The sequence below is a fragment of the Amphiura filiformis genome, chromosome 15 (assembly GCF_039555335.1).
Source record: "Amphiura filiformis chromosome 15, Afil_fr2py, whole genome shotgun sequence".
Taxonomy (NCBI): domain Eukaryota; kingdom Metazoa; phylum Echinodermata; class Ophiuroidea; order Amphilepidida; family Amphiuridae; genus Amphiura; species Amphiura filiformis.
Genome location: NC_092642.1, coordinates 4,270,075 through 4,292,201, shown reverse-complemented (window position 1 = coordinate 4,292,201; position 22,127 = coordinate 4,270,075). Strand labels below are relative to the sequence as shown.

Sequence of the window (22,127 nt, the reverse complement as noted above, 5' to 3'; positions counted from 1 at the left end):
AAGGCGAATATTCGGCTTCGAATACGTTTTGGGCGTCAAAATATATGCGGCTTCGAATATAAAACTATGAACCGGAGAAAGATATATTTCTACAATTCACAGCGTTCCCCTACTGTTAACAAGTATTGCCCGTTGACCAGGGTAAGCAAAATTTAGAGAATTTCTTTAACGAAGTTAATAAAATCATAATAGGTAAACTCCATTTAACTATTGTCATGATTTAATGTCTGTATAAATGAGTCTAAATAGGAGCAGTGGCGTAACCAGTGGGACCGGGGTGCAAGCTGCCCCGGACACAAAAACCTGGAAGAAGAGTCAAAAATTGGGAAGGGGAAAGGGGGAAAGAGAGAAAAAGAGGGAAGAACAAAAGAGAAAGAGGAAAGAAGAGAAAAAAGGGGAAGGGAGAAGAGAAAAAAGGGAAAGAAAGAGGGAAGTGAAAGGGAAAGAAGAAAAGAAAAAGAGGGAAGAAAAGGGGAAGGAGAAGAGAAAGGGAAGGGACTCAAGGGAGAAGAGAAAAGGGAAAGAAAGAGAGAAGAAGATCTATAGGCCTACTACTTTCATTGTGAAATTTGTACTCTGAAACACTGATATTTTCTAATATGCCAAAAACCAGGAGCTTCATGGCGCTCAGCCCCCCTGACCCCGCCTGGGCTTTGCCCCTGGACCCCACCGACTCCACCCGTTTAAGCGCTTGGCAAGCGAGCTTTCTCTCGAACATAAATACTAAAACTTTTGATCAGAAATTGGGAAATTTTTCAATCTTGCCCCCGGAAGGTCAGGTCTGGTTACGCCCTGAGAGTCACAAAGATTTGCTTTTCGGGGCATTTCGACCTGCCTGTAACTTGGTAGCGGAGGTTGACCCATACCTTCTTGCAGGTTTCAACTGCAAAGCAAATCAAGAAATGAATGAGGCAATAGATAAATAAATAAATAATAAATAAATAAATAAGTCAATAAATACATAAATAAATAAATAAATAAATAAATAAATAAATAAATAAATAAATAAATAAATAAATAAATAAATAAATAAATAAATAAATAAATAAATAAATAAATAAATAAATAAATAAATAAATAAATAAATAAATAAATAAATAAATAAATAAATAAATAAATAAATAAATAAATAAATAAATAAATAAATTTAAATAAATAAATAAATAAATATAAATATCATAAGATATGATTGAAGCGGCGACAAATATGACAGCCCTCACAAGTGTTATATATGAGACCACCAGCGGTGACCCACCAAATATATATCTGTCGAGTTCAACAAAATTCAACCCCCACAAATATATTTCCGGTAAATACTTTTTTTTTTTTCTGATATCCACTTGAGATCGGTATCATCAAAGTAGTATTGCTCTCATTTCATGATTCATTGAGCAATCAATTTTGGCATTCGACGAAATCTGGCGTCAAAAGATAAAAAGTCTCGTTCGAACTTGTGTAGGCCTACATATCTAGGGCCTAAGTGTGTTTTAATGCCTGATTCACAAATTATAGAAATAAACAAGATTTTTTTTAAAGAAACGCAATGATAGGGTACCAGCGCTAGTGGTTTTGGTTGTTCTGCATAGTTTATGCAGAGATTCATTGCAAAGCGCTATATATCCATTCCTACATATTACTTATTTTGCCCTCTCTTAATTATAATTATGAATTTGACTGAACGCATTACATCTTTATTCCGCCTAAAATAACATCGTTTATAGGTGCCCAAAAACGTCAAGAATTCGCTAGTGCGGAAAAGATGACAAAATGGGTGAACCTCCGTGGCAAACGCATTTTTATATCAATAACCAATGATTTACCACCCCAGACCCTCACACATCCTCTGCCAGGGGCAGATGCATATGGGGACCTAGAACTGGGGCCAAACATTATTTATGTATGTAAAACCGGGGTCAGAGGATGATTTAAGGAAGCCCCATCATGCACTGCAAGCGATGTTATCACTAGAGTTTCAACTGCCACTTTACTTTTCAAATCCCATTGAATTCTGTGCAAAAGATGTTGTTTAAGAATATTGTGCGTGTGTCATTATTACTTGGTCGATTTCAGAACAAAAGTGATGTATGCATAAAGGATAATTCACACCTTCTGTAGGTAACATAAAATGTGAAATCGGCTAGCATTTTGAATGCGTTTTTATTGTAAATATATCAGTCCAAATTCAAATTTAACCATGCCCGTCAATGCAATGTGCGAGCAGTGGTGTCATGTTCACTCACACAGCTGTGCTAACCGCAAGTCAACACAGTGGCGTGGTGGGAAGTGCTTAAATCATCCTCTGAACCGGGGTGGAGGCATAAATCTGAATTTGGAGTTAAGACCTTTTTTCCTGCATCAGTCGATTGAAATAGAGCTACGTTAATATGGAAACATTCACTTGTACATTTAGGTTATGTTTGTAAGCCTAAATATCATAATTTTGCATAAAACATTACTTTATACCATCACTACAGCATTGGAATGCTATTGCCTGCCAGGCATTTTCCTGGACGTCTTACTTTCATATCATATAAAAATGGGTACGCTTGTACCGCACTAATAAGGGGGCACACCACTAAATCAATGCGCCATTTTGTGTAACCCTAATGAGTTCCGGTAAAATACAGAAACTATTTGAGGTATTTTGGGCTGGTCTTTAGACTTATTAATCAGAAAGAGTGGCGAATTATAGCTTAAATAAAAGTGGAAAGACTATACATAAATTCGTAGCATTTTTACAAAAAAAGTCGCATTTTATAATTTTGAGAAAATAGGTCCATGAATTAAAAATGGCAGAATCGGGTTTGCAGTCTTGAGAGCATGTCAAAATCATTAGGGATTTTTGAAATCATCGTTCGTCGAACGATATTCAGGTGACCTCGAGCCTTTCATATAAATCAATAGTATCTCGCTATCAGTTGAGCGATATTTAATCCGATCCAACTCATATTTTATTCGTTGCCGTATATATTTTGACGTCACAAAAAGTATTCGAAGCCGAATATTCGCCTTCGAATATTCACTATGAACCGACCCTAACTGTAGTATAAACTGTGTAATTGTCAGATAGAGGGCTTGAGGTGGTACCAGTAGTAGTTAGGTTATTTACCTCATGGCCACACAATGAAGATGTCCATATGATGAGCACAAACAAGGTGATTAAGTAGTAGTTACCCATCATTAAGAAAGGAGATTATTGATCCGTTGAGATTCAATCAATGAAGCTTAGCTGCCAGTGACCACTACAGTGAACAGTGCACAGTAGCCTACTAATACTAATAGACCAGCAGCACAGTAGAAACTGGATGAGAAATTAATGAATTTCATGGAGAAGCGATGACGGATTTCTCCTAAAACAGTCCAGAACCGTCCCTGCAGCACACAAATTAGATGACCAAAAGTTAGCAAGCAAAGACCGTCACTATCAACCCAAAACAAGGTGACAGCAACAAGAGCATGTCAGGAGGCATCTACCCTCTCCAGGGTTGCCAGTTCAGCATATGTACTTTCTTCTCCCACCCCTTACTTTCTTACTTGGAGTCAGACACAAAATACTCACCGATGGACTAAATTTCTCTCTCCAATCCTGATCTCCTTTTGTCATCATCACTGAGGGCGCCATATAAACCTCTTCAGCGAGTGTGCGATGTGAGTAGGCTGCTTTAGATGGTGTTGTCAACAGAAGGTAATGTTTGCCTCTTACAATAAGTCCATCACCAGACTGACCTGTTTCATTTAAAGGTTCCCCTACACCTCTCCAATCATCAACAAGAGTGCGTCTGTGCACCTGTAATTGGAAAATAAAATAAATCACACATTTCATCAAAGCCTGTGTCATCATTAGGGGAAATAGGTATCACCTAGTGTGACAAATGGAATGGAACGGCAATTGCTTATTAAAAGTTGATTTTTTTTTTGTAGATTTACTTGACTGCCTATTATATTATGTATGATACACGCTTACAATATAATTTAACATCTAAAGAGTACAGAAATTTATTTTTAAATACTTTTCTTTGTGATGCGATCTGATCAGGCCAAAGGTGGCATTGTGAATTAGAGATATGTTCAAAATTATAAAATTTGTCACGTTACACATAAAAGTCATATTGTTTGGTCTTTGGCTTGTGAACTTGATTTTATCGTCCTCATCCTGATAAAATGTTACAGGTATTATAATCATGCTTTATTAATTTTGAATCAAGATACAAACCAATAAATGTAAACTTACCATAAGCTCTAATTGTCCAATCTGGATGCTACTACCCCCTTGTGATCTGTCTGTCAGAATGGTCAATTGCTTCTCACTATCCTGTTTATAAACAACACAACAACAAATTTCTAAAACTCACATGGCATTTATCATACAGAAAGCAGTGTGGCACACTGCAATGGTCTTTCATAAAAAAAATCAAATCCACTCTCCCCGTAGCTCATCTGGAAAAGGCGGGGCAAATGACACATGATAAAAGACCTTGTTATAGTCGGTTCCGATCAGGGTAAATATGCCAGATTGTTGGCTACACTTGCCTGTCCTTTTAAAATGTTCCGACCAGCTATCTATTGGCAGTCTTTAAACTCCATTAGTAGATTTCGTTGCAAAATATGCTATCAGCAAACTCATTTGCATAAACTCAGAACATGTGAACAGGATTTCTCAGAACTGGTAAGGCCTCTGTAGCAAAAATTGATGGAACAAAGCATATGACCTATCGCCTCACCTGATGAAATATTTGTTGGCATCACTACCCCAGGGGCCCCTCGCCTGGTGTCTCCTCGCTCTCTCATAATCACACTTTTTTCTTTTATTCTTTTTCTCTTGCCATACAGCTCTATTGTGAATCACTCTTAATTTTTCTCCTTGTGAAATGGACCCAGGTAAAATGATGTGCACCAATGTGGAAAAATTGCGGCCGACGAAAAGCGTCAAGAACCCCAAAATTTCTAGTTTGTTGTATTATCTTTTAATAGTCTTAATATCTCAAAACTTATGCCTGCTGACAGATTGCAGATTCTATGGGAGATGGTCACATTTCAGGATTTTGTAAGAATAAAAACAAAATGTTGTCAATATTGATTGTGGGATTTTCCAAGAAGTGTTATTTGTCATACTTGCTGGTCTTGAAGTATGCCCTCAGACAGTCAGCAAATACAGGGAGAGCAGATAATGCCGGCACAGTGTTTTATAGAATATATTCACTTAAAGGAGGATGGTCTGATTTACATACTATTCTGCTTTGGTTGCAGGTATGTTATTTTGGTCCACAAATGCGTGACATTTCAATATTGCATATATTGCAAGTCTAAGTAAATCCTTAAAATGTAATACTCTACACTTTTAATGTTTTTACAGAATTATTGGATTTTTTTAATTTTTATGTCAAGTGTCTAGGCACTAACAGCTGAAATCTGGAACAAACTGGCCCATGAAAAACTGCATGCTAGCCATAGGCTTCAACATAAAAAGTTGTGAGATATTTTTTTCCAAATTACCAAGAGCCATCTTAAGAACCACTAGACTCATTGTAATGCATTTTCCATGCTGAATTCTTATATTTTTGATTAAAATCAAAAATTTAAACTTGTCGTCTACAGTCAACACCTGCGTGGAGAGAAGTCATATTGTCGTCTGTATTCCATAGTGGCGTATAGTGGGCGCCATGAATAAACAACTTTTCGAGAAAATCGGGTTTGAAGAAATGCCAATTTAAAATCGAGTTGTGTAAATCAGACATTCATTATATTTTGTAAATGATGTGAAATTTCTGTAGTAAACTAAATAGATTTTATTGTTATATATTTTTCAAAAGAAATAAATACATACTATTGCTGGCAAACTGAAAATAAAACTATACGTCACTATGGAAAACAAACAAAGCGCAATACCCTAACCTAACGTTAACCGTCACGCCACCTCGGTCGCTGTGTAATCCCTATGGCGTTACTTTTCGTCGTTAAGTATTCCATAGTGGGGTATAGGTCCGATACGTGTACGCCACTATGACATACGATGTTTTTCATTTTTGCCGATATTTCATAATTATAAAATGTGTATAAAAAGTATGGAATACAAAAAATGTCACTTTGTAACTATACGCCACATTTAATTAATTAATTACTGATTAATTAGCTAATTATGACTGATGAGACTTAGAAAAAATGAAAGAGAACATCATAAAAAACATATGTGCCAATTTTCAAAAAATGACCAAAAAGCACTATACGCCACTATGGAATACAGCCGACGATATATGCTTTACCATTTCCAAAAGGTCATGCTCACAAGCTCAAATGGACAGACTGATAGAGAACCAGGAAAAGTTTTATTATTGTAAAATTTCTGAAATTGTGTTTTTGGATATGGTACCCATACTATTGATCAAAACATGAGAGTAAAGCAGAGGGACTTATTTCCCAGAATTGCATCAGCACTCAGTAGTAGCTGAAGGACCATTGACAAATCATTAAATCTTCAAAAGTATAATAAACACAGCCAAATTAAAAAGTCTCCAGTAGCTCCATCCCCATTTTCTCAGAGTCTGATGAGTTTATGGCAAAATCATTTTATAACAATTTTCTATACACTTTCCTTCGAAGGTTGATACCAAATTTGATATCAAAAGTTTAATCATCGTGAGCAGAGGAACCTTTGTTTGGAAATTCGTGCAATTTTTAAAATGACATAGGGAATTGTATCGCGTAGTGGAACTAGCGTGAGTGCCAAGAATTATGTCGCCTGAATAGGCCGGCAGGTTAAAGGTTTACCCATGCATGTCAAAATGCAAATCAAATACCCGCTCTTTCAATTGTGCGCAGGCAAGTGTACAATGATTCCTGTACGGGTTGCTTCAGGCCACATAATAAGCTGATACAATGCATTGACTTTTGCGTGGTCAATTCGTAATTTGTCATTTTTGAAATTGCACGAATTTTCAAACAACGGCTCCTATGCTCACAATGATTAAACTTTTGATACCAAATTTGGTATCAACCTTCGAAGGAAAGTGTATAGAAAATTATTATACAAATTATCTTGCCATAAACTCATCAGACTCTGATTAAATGGGGGCGAAACTACTGGAGACTTTTTAATTTGGCTGTGTTTACATGGTAGGAACACATAATGTGCTGTCACATTGAAGCTTCTTTATCAATCTCAACAGATATAATCAAGATGGAAAAATACTGACATGTTCTGAGAATGGATCACACAAATATGACAGTAACTTTATAGATGACATGGTTACTACAAACAGGCAATGTATGTTACTGCACTAAGATTTGACAGATGAGGGAAATTAAATGTAGTACCTTAAGAATAGCTTTCAAAGTGCTTATGCAGGTGGAGTAAACAGACAATGTTTTCTTTTAAATTCTCACCATTTTCCAAGCTTTCAAAATCAATATTGACAATGTTTTTTGTTCTTGTAAATTCTAAGAGTATATGAACTAGTTTTTTAATGGTTCTGAGTGGGATTGAATTTGAAGCAATAATGCAAAGGCAATAGACATAGTGTCCTTAATACAGCATTATGCAGCAAACAGACAGTGCTTTCTCTTGAATTCTACTCATTTATCAGGCTTTCAAAATAAATATTGACAAAATTGTGTTTGTTCTTACAATGTCTATGTAGTATTTGTTGAAATGGTTCCAACTTATTAGGATTGAATCAATAATGCAAATAAAATAAATATCATGATATAAATAAGGACTCGAGTTAAAAGATGCAGCAGACAATGTTTTCTTTTAAATCTGCATCATTTACCACGCTTTCAAAATAAATATTGACAACATTTTGTTTGTTCTTGCAATGTCTATGTAGTATTTGTTGATTGAATCAATAATGCCAATAAAATAAATATGATGTAATAAATAAGGACTTGAGTTAACAGATGCAGCAGACAGATAATGTTTTCTTAATTCCTCATCATTTACCACGCTTTCAAAATAAATATTGACAAAATTCTGTTCTTGCAAAGTCTATGTAGTATTTGTTGATTGAATTAATAATGCAAATAAAATAAATATCATGTTATAAATAAGGACTGGAGTTAAAAGATGCAGCAGACAATGTTTTCTTTTAAATCTGCATCATTTATCAGGCTTTCAAAATAAATATTGACAAAATTGTGTTTGTTCTTGCAAAGTCTATGCAGTATTTGTTGATTGAATTAATAATGCAATTAAAATAAATATCATGCAATAAATAAGGATTCGAGTTAACAGATGCAGCAGACAGAAAATGTTTTCTTTTATATCCTCATCATTTACCAAGCTTTCAAAATAAATATTGACAACCATTAACCAGTTTGGCTTCTTCTTGCAAAGCCTTTGTACTAGTTTTTGTTAACTGTTTCTAAGGCCCACTGCATACAATTTATTCAACATAGAATATTTGATGCAACATATCTTTGCAACTTGAACTAATCTATTCCCATATTTGTTGAACTAACACATGTTTGATGATGTAAAATAGAATGTTTCCAGCAGACATTCAACACCAAAAATAATTAATTTTTCATCAACATTCATTAGAAGATTAGAATAAATCAAAATAGATTGAATACTTGTTGAACAAATATTCTATGTCCAATATTTTGAGCATACGTGGGCCCTGAACTCTATAGCATTAAATCAATAATGAATGGAAAGAAAGTAGCTATAATGTATAAAATAACAAGATACGGCAAGCAGACAATTGTTTAAATCCTCATCATTTAGCAGGCTGCCAATCTGGCCACATAGATGCCCAATTTATTTCAACCTAGGAGAGAAGATTACGGACTAAATGACCAGTCCAAGATGTAGGTCATACTAAAACCAAAAGGTCACATTTATTTTCTTTTACTTCAATGGGCACTATCTGCGTTAAGTGCATGGAGCATTTACATACCAAAGTGCTCAACAGTTGCTCTAAGGTAAAAATGCATGGTGCTTACTTCTGTTGCATTATGTATAATTCAGAGGGCTGTAGTTTCATTGAATGTCCCAAAATGAAAATAAACTTGAAAATGAAAATGAACATTAGTACCAAATAGGTTACTCTCTAACTTGGTGTTCACTCAAGTCAATATTTCAAAGAGGATTTATATTGTTTTCTGGCATATCAAATGAACTATATCTCCTTTTCTTCCCTGGCCAGTTTCAGTTCATGTGAGAACAAGTCTCATATAGCAGTGGCGTAGCATGGGTCATCACATTGGGGGGAGGGCATCGACCATGATTGGGGGGAACCGGGGCTGAGTGGGGGCACAAGCCATTTTTCGGCAATTTTCCTATGGGTTTTTTACAATTTCAGATAAATGGGGGGGGGGGGGCACGTTATGAGCCCCATACATAAAGTTAAACCCTTACTATGATCATTGGAAATTTTTAGCTTGAATTATTATTATCATTTATTGTTACTGTTAAAAGTGGCCTCATGTGGATATATTGGCGTGTCGATTTCAAACTAAAACTTATCAATATCTATGTTTTGAATGCACTTCACGAAACAGTTCAAATAAATACTCGGATAAAAACAGCCTCTTACATCTGCACTACCCTAACACCATTCTCTTCCTCCAAAAACACCTGTTCTTAATAATAACAGCATAATTAACCTTAAGTCAAGTACATGGTACCCTCTGTTAACAATGTCTCAAGCACTGTGTCCATAAGCACTACTGCTGAAGAGGACAAGTTGTGACACTTCAATAATGGACCATGTCGCTCCTTAGATGTGGACAATGGTGATCGGACAGGAGGGATGTTTGGAGTACTATTTGGTTAATTGTTATATAAACATAGCATGATGACCATTGGATTGACTAATGAAACACTACTTAAATTAAGGACAACATCAACAAGTCCAGTGAAAACAAGTGGCGATACTTGCTATGGACAACATCAACAAGTCAATAATTTACTACTTTAATTGTGTACCAGCTTTATAATAACAATAGACACATGCTATTGATGCCTTATTCAAACAAATTTACCAATGAAATGGAGACTGCAAAAGGGTCATTTATAAAAGGGTCATTTATCGTAGATAAGAAGATGTCTCATGTCAAAACCAGACACTTATGGGCAGGATCGTAAATGAAAAAATAGACAAAAATCTGCCCAGGGTGGTTTTTTTCACAATTTGTTAAAAATATTGTCTGATAGTTTCAGATCGGAATATAACCGACATCTTGCATTTTTCGAGACATTTTTCAAGGTAATTCCTACTCTCAACATTGTCAAAAATATTTTATAATACCATAACTTACGAACTCAATATCTTTGCTTAGGAATGTCCGATTTCATTGGGGAAAATGGCGTCGTGGAGCAAAATATCTATATATTTAAGACATGTAAAAACCTCAAAATTGATAACCTGCCCAAAAGTGTCTGGTTTTGACATGGGATCACATACAGCTCAACTTACCGTACTTTTCCTGACCAGACAGCCCATGCCAAAATTGTTACTACACCTTTACATTTCATCGAATCTCTTTTTGATGTCTGTCATTTTGAACATCACACTTGAAAGATGTATGTTATGTAGAAACTTTATTTTGCAATTTCATAATTTGCATATTATTAGCATATTTGCAAGAAAAAAAATGAAAATCAATAAATACCTATATTTTTCACAATTTCAATATTTCATTAGAAATTAAGCATGTAGGCCATTTGTTATGACTTGATGAATGAAGCTGTTAAACAGATTTTGATATTTTTGCTTATTTTTCCTTTTTTGCCCCAAAATGTGTAAAAATCACAATTTTTTGGATGACCTATATTTTCTTTGAATATTTATAAAAATTTCTTAATTTAGGTATAATACAGTGCAGAAAAAGATGTCAAAAAATCTGTTAAACAGATTTCCAATAAATTGTTCCATTTTCCATTTTGGGTTAAATACTCAATTTTCATGCGCGGGATATTTGAAACATAAAATGAAAACATGTCCATTGCACTTTTTCCTCGAGATATACTATAATATCAAGGTTACGGATATGTTATAATCCCTTCTTATCTTCACTGATCCATCAGATACCTATTGTTATGAATGATCAATGTAAAGGTTCAGAACTGGGCTACTAATGGTCTGTCAAGTATCTATAGTTATTTTCATGACTGTGTCAACTCAAAAATCATGAAAGGTCGAATGTAGGAAAAGTATGATCAGTTGAGCTGTATTTACAGGAACACAGGCATCAGATTATTGCCACCCACTCAAAGGGAGTTCACTTATCTTAGCTTGTTCCATACTGGATGGCCACAATTAACATTTTTGGACTAAATGCTTATAATTGTATAAAGAGTTCTGCAAAACTGGTGATAGAGCAGATATAAATTACATATCAAAAACCGCTGTGACATTTATATTTGACATGCCAGTACTATTTTAAGGAAGAAAAGATTATGAAATTGAATAAATTGATTATAAAAATATAGTATTTACCATAATGTACAAAATAATACAATTTCTCTTCAGTGTTACATCACTCTATCACATTCTATACCATAGAAAGTTCTCTTTTTATGAATATCTAATTATACAATTTGTTGAATTAGCCCCCCCACCCGTGAGATTCACTTTGCCCCCCCCAATGCCCCACAAAATAAATCCTGGTGCCGCCACTGTATCTAATACCACACATGTACAAAAAATCCAAGAAGTTTTGGATCCCTGTACTTGCTTGTTAGTAGTCAGTCACCTTTGCCCCACTTTAATGCCTTTCAATTTGTAAGAACTCAACTCACCTCAACTAACATGGTACTAACCTAACTAGACTTAGTACAAGTCCTTGGACTTTCTGTAGTAATAGTCACAATGAATCCATTTTTCTATTACTCAGAATGTTTATATTTATAATCATCATGATCATTGGTGAGAATATCCTGTATACACGTACTGTGTGGGGGTGTATTGGATTTAGGCGAAAGGTCTGCATACTGGGTCTGGAACGTTGCAACCGTTAATGTACTTTGCGTTTGGTTATGCAGTGCAGGGTAGGACTATACTCACCTTAATGTACATTCTGCTGTTGACTGGATAATAATTGCCAGATATAGGCTCTGAGTTATTATATGTCCAATCCTCTCTCCAGTTACGTCTATGCAAAGGAAATAATAATCATACACTCTACATTATCATGAGGCTCTCATAGTCAAGGGTTTATGGCAGTTTGTTTCTGGAGGTTCTGAGTTTATTTAAGAAGGAAAATAAATAGGTTTTTCCTTAAATATATAATATCATGAAAACTAAACTAGTGATATTGATAAATAGATCAAACATTTCCTATATACTCTTTATAATAGTGTGCATATCATTCAGTTGCTGCACAGAAAACTACTACAAATGTGATGTGATCAAGCAGAATGAGTCGGATGTCGGGAATATTGATTTTGAGATATAGCCAATAAAAGTATTCAACTTTCTTTGTATTTTATTGTTCTGAGCAACAATAACGGACTATGTCTCTGGAACCATAAGTCTAATTATGATGGGATTTTCAGCAAAATAAAGCTCTGAGAATGGCTCATGTAATGAAATTTAAAACTGAATTTTGATTTTGATCACATCGGACTCATTTTTCTTGATCGCATCACAAATTCCCTCTAGTTACCATTGGCCTACAAAAGCTCAGTAGTACCATTTGTCTGGCACAGATTACTGTTATTTGGTTTCCAAATCTCTATATTCTACTAACATACAACTGATTTACAAAATTGAAATCCACAGAATAAGAAGCCTTTTAATATTACCGTATTCATTCCAATAAGCGCCCAGGGCGCTTTACTAAGTCATTTTGGGTGGCGCTTGTTTTTTACCTGGTTTACCCAATTTTTTTGCAAGGACCATTTATTAGAGACAAATTTACCTACGTTATAATAGGGTCCTGAGACATTCTAGTAGTTTTTTTTGATGCAGTAAATGTATTGCAAGTTTACACAGGATTTCAAATCCTCAAGCTATTTCACTGTATGAACGTCTATCAGTCACTTCAACATTAATGGTACCCTTTAGTAAATTGAAAATCCCCTGGGTGGGCGCTTATTGGGGTGTGGGCGCTTATTGGAAAGAATACGGTACATCTTTTAAAGAATACAAATATATTATTTCAATGTTACCTTCTGTGCATCATTTGTCGTCCATTAGAGTCTGTATAGAATGAGCCATCACTCTGAATATCACTCTCAAAACGACTGATAATCTCTTTTCCATTTCTATCCCTGAAAATGGCCTTATGGTGTGAAGTCATTTTGGGTGGGCGCTTGTTTTTTACCTGGTTTATCCAATTTTTTTGCAAGGACCGTTTATTAGAGACAAATTTACCTACGTTATAATAGGGTCCTGAGACATTCTAGTAGTTTTTTTGATGCAGTAAATGTATTGCAAGTTTACACAGGACTTCAAATCCTCAAGCTATTTCACTGTATGAACGTCTATCAGTCACTTCAACATTAATGGTACCCTTTAGTAAATTGAAAATCCCCTGGGTGGGCGCTTATTGGGGTGTGGGCGCTTATTGGAACGAATACGGTACATCTTTTAAAGAATACAAATATATTATTTCAATGTTACCTTCTGTGCATCATTTGTCGTCCATTAGAGTCTGTATAGAATGAGCCATCACTCTGAATATCACTCTCAAAACGACTGATAATCTCTTTTCCATTTCTATCCCTGAAAAAGAAAAAAAATCAGAACATAATGAGAATATCTAATGGTCTGACATTTAGGGTAGCACTAAACATTGGACTATAATGTGCACATCTATAAATAGGTTCACCAAATACTTTCTGGAGGAAAATCAGTGTTCCAAAAATGACCTATGCACTTATATACCCTCCCTCTGTGGATAACAACTAGTAATGAAGAAAATGGCCTTATGGTGTGAAGTTGCGTACAAATGTATTTTTGTAACTTTAAGTAACAACCTGGGGTTTGTAGATTCAGAAAACACAAAAAATATAACTTATCATCCTCGATTTCTTACCCACCAGTCGGGCGGATACATTTGAAAATTTACATACTGTAAGAATATTGTCCCTTTGCTGACTGAACTCTCAAAATAAAACTGAACAAGTTTAATTCTCGGTTCAACAGAATAATACACTGCATCTGCCATGCTATGGCTGGACCTACTCAAATGACCCACCAAATAGTGTGAACAGTGAACCTTGTGTTTCATCACATCACGTAAATATGGTAAACAGCTTGCTCAGGAATGAGTGGAATGCGAGCTAAATACTCATGTTGTGAACTTGACATTCACAGAGATACTATAACCAAGATAATAAATTCTCGATCATGAGAGCCAACTTGGGAACGCACAGTTATTTGCGCCGAGCGTACTACGCAAAGACCGGCGCTTACGGCACAAACACAGCTTTTGAGAATTGACCAATCACACGGTCGTTGCTAGGCAAGGTCAAGGTTCGGTCTTGCAGGTCGCGCGATCGTGTTATTCTATGAAAAATACGCTGACGCAGAAGGTACACCCTCTCATGATCGAGAATTTATTATTTTGGCTATAGTAAGTACATAGATTATGTCATGAGAAGGACATTTATAACTTATAAATCTACATATAACCTTTTTTGTGACACCCGATACATGCACATGAAGTCTACTTAGATGTGCGTGCCCATAAGACCTCGTTCACTCTCTAATTAAAAGGGCATTTTGTGATCCACAGCATCATCCCCCACTTTTCTAAAAAAAGTTGAGATTTTTATATCACTGGAAACCTCTGGCTACACAATGTTTATGTACAAAATATTTCTTGCAGATTTCATTTTGCAAAGATATCGTGAAATTTGAATTTCGTTCTGGTATACCAGAACGAAATTACAACACATTGTCTATGGAGTAGTGTAATACACATAATCATGCATAACTCACAAACGCAAAATCGGAATCAACTGAAATTTTGGGAATAAGCTTTTTTCGTGGATATCTACTGAAAAATGTTATAAAAAGAGGATGCTAGGATCACGAAATACTCCTTTAACATGGCTTGACTTGTCAAGTGAAGTTTTTCTACAGCTACATAAAGCTTGCATTTCAAAGGATAACTTTTACAAATTACAGAGTAACTTTCCACCATAATTAAGCTGAAGATACTTACTGGATGGGGATAGGACCTACTGTCCATTCAAACTCTGCATAGTCCTTGTTGTTATACAACCTAACTACTTGAGTTACCCAGGGGCTAAACTGCTGGTGTACTTCTTGCACAATGCATCCCTGGAAAATGCAACAAACATGATGTATCGTAAAATATATTTTGTTAAATAACCAAGAATCTGTCAAGTTCTATTACACCATTTAATGTATATCCACAAATTTCTTCACATAAGGCTTTGTCATATAAAGGTCGGCCGAAATTTCTTGAACATTTTGTGAACTGTAGAAATTGTGAAAAACTAATATGCCGCATCAGGGAACAGGCTACGGCAAAGGTTAATGGGGTATCACCCTCCTTAAAAACTCATCATCCAATTCTGGAAATGTACAAAAATTATTAGAATACAGTCAATTTCAAATTACATCCAACCTCTACCCACAATGGTAGGATCCAATAATACTAGCTTTTTTGTCATAAGGCTTTTTTCTTGTATCACGACCTCAACATATTAAATCTACTTTTCATTTATTCTTTTCCTGAATTTGTCTTGAGAGGGCAGCATTGCATATTACACACAGTGTGTTTAATGATTGCAAACTTCATTTCATGGATGATGTTAAAGATGCAAATCTAAATTATGTCAAATGTAAATGTAAAAACTGGCCAAATTAACAAATTAAACACTCTCATAACAATTTTGGTAGATGTGGTTTTTGATGAACATATCTTCATATCCTGTCAGCCATATTTTGCCTTTCACTTTTCCTAGGTGTGGCAAATTAGTGGGATGATATCGTTATGAATACTGGCAGACGGCGAATCCGGATTAAATCTTTTGGTAAATTTATTTTACTGAATGCATTACATTTGAATTAGAGAACAAGGGATCAATGCTGTACATGATAGAGGGCAGCATATCATTTTTTTAACGGAGACCAGATGATAACAGCATAAATAAGTAATCAAAAGAGGGCGGCATACAAGGTTAGTTGACGGTGCATCACAGTACGGTCACCGACGGCAACCGTTACAAAATCGATATGCTGCCCTCTATAGATATAGCATTGATCCCTTGTTCTCGAATTCAAATGTAATGCATGTGTAAAATGAATTTACCAAAAGCCGAATCTGGATTCGGCCGTCTGCCGTATTCATAACGATATGAAGCCCGTAAACTTGTCTTCATTTTAAATTCATGAAATTGCATTGTAATAATACATGAGGACCTTACAGAGAATAATGATATTGGTAAGAGTTGTGTCCAGCTCCATCTGAAACACAATATCTAACGTGTGTGGACAGAATGAGAATTACAAGTAACAAATAATTATTCCCTGTATCACCATATTGATGACACTTGTGTTTACAAAGAACTTTAAGCATGGCACAACATATAAGACACAGAAGGCCAATTAATACTTAAAATCAAAGTTAACCTACAAGCTGGCAAAATATACTGCCTATCATGAGTGACTCACAAACATGGCAGAGTTGGTTCTCTTTAGGTCTATTCTCTTTGGAAGCTTAAGGCTAACCTACCACATGATCATCACCAGCATCACCAGAACTACCATGCCCAACAGGGCCAGGGACTAGGGAAGATCCCATCAAGTTTTGTTGAAGTATCATTACCAGATTCCTGTTGCTGCTGCCCCCCCCACCGAGGTACACTGCTGCCCAGCTAATATGTGGCTACTCCAGAGTACCAGGCTAGTGCAGCACTAGTGTGAATACTGTATGTGTGTACCTAGAGAACCCACACAGGTACGCCAGTGTGCCAGTGAAGTATATACATGTAAATGCTGCTGTTTACCCCTGAGATGGAAGCAAGAATCTGGTAGTGTATGTTTATGTCAACAATTAATACACATAATATAGCCAAATATTTAGCATCTGGAAGCAACACCAAAAATGTATATGTGACACGATCAAGGGAAATGAGTCGGATATCGCTAATATTGAGTTTGAGATATTGGCAAAGAGAGTGTTAAAATTCTTTTGTTCTATATTGTTTTCAGTGATTCATAAATTGATGTAACTTTGCAAAGAAAAGTCATATCAACATGGGGTTTTCAGTTTATGAAAGCTCCATATGTCCGCTCTAGAAACAAATGTAAAACTCATTTTCGACCAGGGTCGATATGTGACTCATTCCCCTTGATCATGTCACATGCAAGTATCTTACCTTTACAACAGAAATAGCTACTTTTCCTGTAGCAACTGGAAATGGATCTGAACCATTTGGTCTGAATATGTAAGCTCCGGAAGGTTGGTAGTCTGTAGGAAAGTCTATTATATTGCCCTCTTTGGCACTGCTGTTATACCACATGTAAGATTGCTTGAGGTAGATACCAAGAGTGGACCCTGTGCGAATCATGTATTTCAGAAGCCCTGTGGTTCCATCAAATGTCAGGCTGATGAACTGAAAATTAAAAGATAAAATCAAAATATGAGCCCACGTATAGCTGCCAATTTGAAAACAAAAATGTGGCATTAACTTCATGCCTCCTCCTCAGAACCTTCAACTTTTACGTTTTAAGTGAGTAACCATGATCATTCTTCAATTTTTGAAATATCTTCTTTGAAAAGGTTTTCTATCAAATTTACCCCTCAAAATGCAAAATCGAGGACAACAATATTAGGCCAAAAATTACCTCTTTTGTGTTTTCAAAGGACAACAATTTTAACCACCCATTTTTAATAAAATATAATGGATGTATAACGAAGAATTTTAGTTTCCTGTATATATCATTGTGATGATTGTACTGTAAATCACTCAGTGCTGGACGACTCCGAAGAATGATATAGCTCAACTTGTGGTGAATGGCGATTACGATTATTTGTTCAATGTACCTTGGGTGTTGACTTTTTCTGAAAATTCTTTGATTCGTTATCAAATTCCCAATGGATTACCAGGTTTTCCTGATCCCTTTCATATAAATGTCACAGAGAGTGTAACGTAAGTAACCCCTATTTTGAGGTCTGTGCTGCTGGTTGAAAAAATAGTCCTTTTCTGTGACATTGAGAACTATCATGGCTATCCACTATAGTTTTCAGTGAAGCGGTTGAGCTCAGGGGCGTAGCCAGCTTTCTTGGTCAGGGTGGGCAAAATAAAATTTCGGGGGCACAGACGAAAAAAATTGCAGTTGCATCATACAATACATAGAGACTGTATGTCTTTGAGCTTCCCGAAAAAAGGCCTTATGGGGATGATGTGCGAGAGAAAAAAAAAAAATGGTATTTTACACTATTTTCGCCCATTATCCAGCTGAAAAGGGCTTTATTGTTACAATGTGCACGCGTAGCGCTGAAAATTTGGTGTTTTACACTATTTTGGCCCTGAATTTTGCTTTTCTTTTCCTTTGCCCTCCTCAGTTTCTCTTTCACTTTTTGTCAGAGGGGCACTTTTTCTTTCATTTTTGTCAGGGGAGACTAAGATTGGACCCAAGTCTCCCCTGACCCTAGTCCCCCCTAAGATTGGACCCTAGTCTCCCTTGACCCCCCGCTGGCTACGCTACTGGTTGAGCTGTCCCAATGATAACTACTCAAATTTGACACTTACCTGGTTTTTAATGACTGTATCATCCACAGGGGATAATGTTACCTGCTCAGATGGGGTACTCAGGTGGTTGTGTAACCTTTGATGAGCAGCTGTGAACAAAAACAAAATGACAAACAAATCAAATCAAAATCCAGAATAAATCTTCAGAAGTATGCATCATAAAAATGTGCAAAAACCTACCACACATTTTCTTTTGAAATGGCATGATGATCAAAAGTGAAGACAATATAACTGTACAAATATTAACTACTTGCAATTAGGGATTCAATCATGTTTCACCATTGTTCATCACCGATTAACAATGATGCGTCTGCGTCGTCTGCATGGTTTACTTCACGAGGGCAGCTAAGTAAACCACACAGACGTGCCGGACGCGAGTTGTTAATCGGTGATGAACAAAGGTGAAACATGATTGAATCCCTTTCAACAACGAAAAGAAGCTAAAGATCGTATAATTCACGATTATTTTACGAGGAATGTCAGTCAATCATTGCCACTCAGCCTGACCAAAACTTCGATGATTTCTCTGTTGATATCAGCAATAAAACTACAGAATAAAACGGCAATAGAGGTAGTCATTGTGACATCAACGCAGCCATCTTGTGGGTAGGGAGTGACTTGTTGCTAAGATCACCGCGTTGACGCTTGACTGAAAAGGTGCGTCACGCGCTGCGACTTCCGCGTTATCGGGGGCGCAATGTATAACGCATGACATGCAGAACGGCAGTACCCACAAGATGGCGGATCCCGCGGAAAAGGCTGACGGCCTCTATGTTTAGCCACTACCTGAAAAATACTGAATTCAAATTGTAAGCTTGCACAAAGGTTCCAGACATGATGAGTTTTACGCGCTCTCGTGTAACGCGTAGTCTCGCTCGCATTCGCGTATATGCTACAGTAAAAGTGTGGATTCATCACGGATTAACAACAGTTGGCTCCTGTACAAAGGTATAGGAAGAGTTGTTGAAAAAAAAATGACCAATCAATGATGCTGAATTAACAGAACATGGATTGATAAATGATAAAGTATTATTCGTACAGAATCACCAGATGATCTCATAAGACTAACATTCAGATATTGAATAGCATTATTGTAGGAATCACTGGATGATGGTAATAACATTGAGATCTTTTGGTTATATAGTATTAGGCTTGCCCTCCAGCGGCCGACCCTAAACCCTGACAAATCAGGGTTGGAATATTTGTTTTAAATGATGATTTTTATGTCTTTTACTTAAAATTAATGTTCAATTGAAAACCTAGTCTTAAATTGATCATCTAACAAGTATCCAGTAGTCAAAATTGACAAAGCCATACATGTCTCAATGGAAAATGAATTATTTAATATTTGTGGGAATTAAAAACTGAAGGTTTAAAAAAATAATAAATAAATAAATAAATACAAATTGACCAACTGACACAACCTTCCCATTTTTCCCACTTGAAGGCAACACAGCAATTCTTTTGGTCTTATTGTAGGCCTACTTAACCTACACCTTTCACATAAACTGAGCTCAAAAAGTAACTTATAATTTTTCACAACTTATGAATCACAAGGTCATATCTTAAGTTCCTGTCTATCAAAACGAACCAAAATTACACACAGGCTTACTTTACTCAAAACACATGTCAGTAACCAAGCAGTTGTCCAGCTGTCACAACAGCAAAACGCACTGACACGGAACAGCTTCCTGGACCACTTTCACAATCCAATATTTGGCACCCAGCACAAGAAATCTGTGATCACAGATCTGGCACAGATGATGAAACAGTGCTGCTTTCCACACAATTTCCACCACAACCAAGAATCAGGTCTTGTTCCACACTTTTCCACTTCCTCTTTGGGAATTATCACCTGGGCAAGGACCTTGTACTCATTCTCACAGATTTCTTGTGCTGGGTGCCAATTATTGGGCTGTGAATGTGGTCCAGTAAGCTGTTTCATATCAGTGCATTTTGCTGTTTTGTCAGTTGGATAACTGCGTGGTTACTGACATGTGTTTAGAGTAGAGTATTGAAGTAAGCCTGTGTGCAATTTTGCTTCATTTTGATGGACAGGATTTTAAGATATGACCTTGTGAAAAATTATAAGTTTCTTTTTGAGCTCAGTTTATTACCCATACATACCAGGAGCTTTGATAGCCTGCATTTGGTAAGTACTATATCCAAGTGGAGGGATACTGACAGGTAACACTAACTCATAAGGTGCACTGCCTCTGTTTCTTCTTACGGTTTTAGTAGCAGCAGTTACAGGAATTATCTGTGGAAGGTATCAATACAATCAACTCTCAAACTCTCAACATTAACCCTAATATGAAATATCAATGGTAAAACTGGTTTTTAGTCCTCATACCTAACTCCTTTTGTGGGCGGTGGTGTTAAAAAAAAAAAAAAGGATAGAGAGCAATACTGTTGCAGTCCTTTCTGTCTGGTTTTGAACCACCTACCCTCAGGTTTGAAGCACCCTGCCTGTGATAACCAGCCGCTAGTGGTGACCTGAGCTGGCCAGCCAATTTTTTCAAGCCTATACAATACATGCGTTTGGATTTTTTTTATGCACTTAGGTCTCTCGGCATCTTTGGGCTGCCTTGGGCTTTGTGTTGTAGTAAATTTTTTTGTGCTGTAGCATTTTGTAGCAGTCAGGATAACATTGTGTTACAGAATCCCTTAAACAATTATCCATATTATTATGAATACTGATGTCAGCATTTTGTCACAGGTGGCTTACAGTATAACAATGTTGTAGCAAAGGTTTCACACCATTTTCCTTTGGTCTTTTATTGGGTGCTGTTAGAGTGAAAGATTAGGAGTTGGCAGGTATGCAAACAAAGCTACAATCCTGCAAAAAAATGGCACACTTTGGATGTCTTTTGGTGTATCTCTGCCCCAATTCAATGTTAATGGACAAAGCCATGTTGTTGTCAGGTCTGTGAGAGACCTACTAACATTGAAAGATGGGGAAGGGGGAAGGGTGAGATACAGAGTGGAGCCTGTGTATTGCATGAATGTTTAACAAATCTCTCCAATTTGGATAGGACATGCATTACAATAATCATTGTTTATAATTGAAGACAGAGATAAAAATACTAGTTTGCGTCTGACGTCACTGTCAATCAAATTCGCTATGATCCTTGATTGGTTAATAGCACGTAAATTGAAGGTCAATTTATCTGGTGCCGATCGGAGAAAAGGAATAGCAGAACATGGCGAAAAATTACGTACTTTTACAAGGCAAAAAGCAACTTTTCTAGGCATTGTTGACATGGTGCCTTCACGAAAGAAAGTTTCCTACTATAAAGACCTAACTTAATTTTGAGACGGTTTGTATGTTTGAAGGTGCAAAATTAACAATAAGGCGCCCGGTTTTACCGCCGCGTTCAGCAACTCATATCATCACAACATTTGTAAACAATTCGTGCCCGAGTTTGATTGACAGATGACATCAGACGTA

The 22,127-nt window shown here is 36.3% G+C and overlaps 1 protein-coding gene across 1 annotated transcript in view; it reads right to left on the bottom strand.

Annotated features, from left to right (window-relative positions):
• The window catches only part of LOC140171163 (lysosomal alpha-mannosidase-like), a 68,696-nt gene that overhangs the window by 29,216 nt on the left and 17,353 nt on the right, over positions 1-22,127 (bottom strand). Inside the window, exons 14-21 of the mRNA XM_072194353.1 lie at positions 20,804-20,936; positions 18,677-18,765; positions 17,300-17,536; positions 15,115-15,233; positions 13,566-13,667; positions 12,006-12,093; positions 4,232-4,312; positions 3,560-3,787 (exon numbers count right to left, since the gene is read on the bottom strand). Coding sequence (XP_072050454.1) covers positions 3,560-3,787; positions 4,232-4,312; positions 12,006-12,093; positions 13,566-13,667; positions 15,115-15,233; positions 17,300-17,536; positions 18,677-18,765; positions 20,804-20,936 — 1,077 coding nt within the window. The remainder of the gene's footprint in view (positions 1-3,559; positions 3,788-4,231; positions 4,313-12,005; positions 12,094-13,565; positions 13,668-15,114; positions 15,234-17,299; positions 17,537-18,676; positions 18,766-20,803; positions 20,937-22,127) is intronic.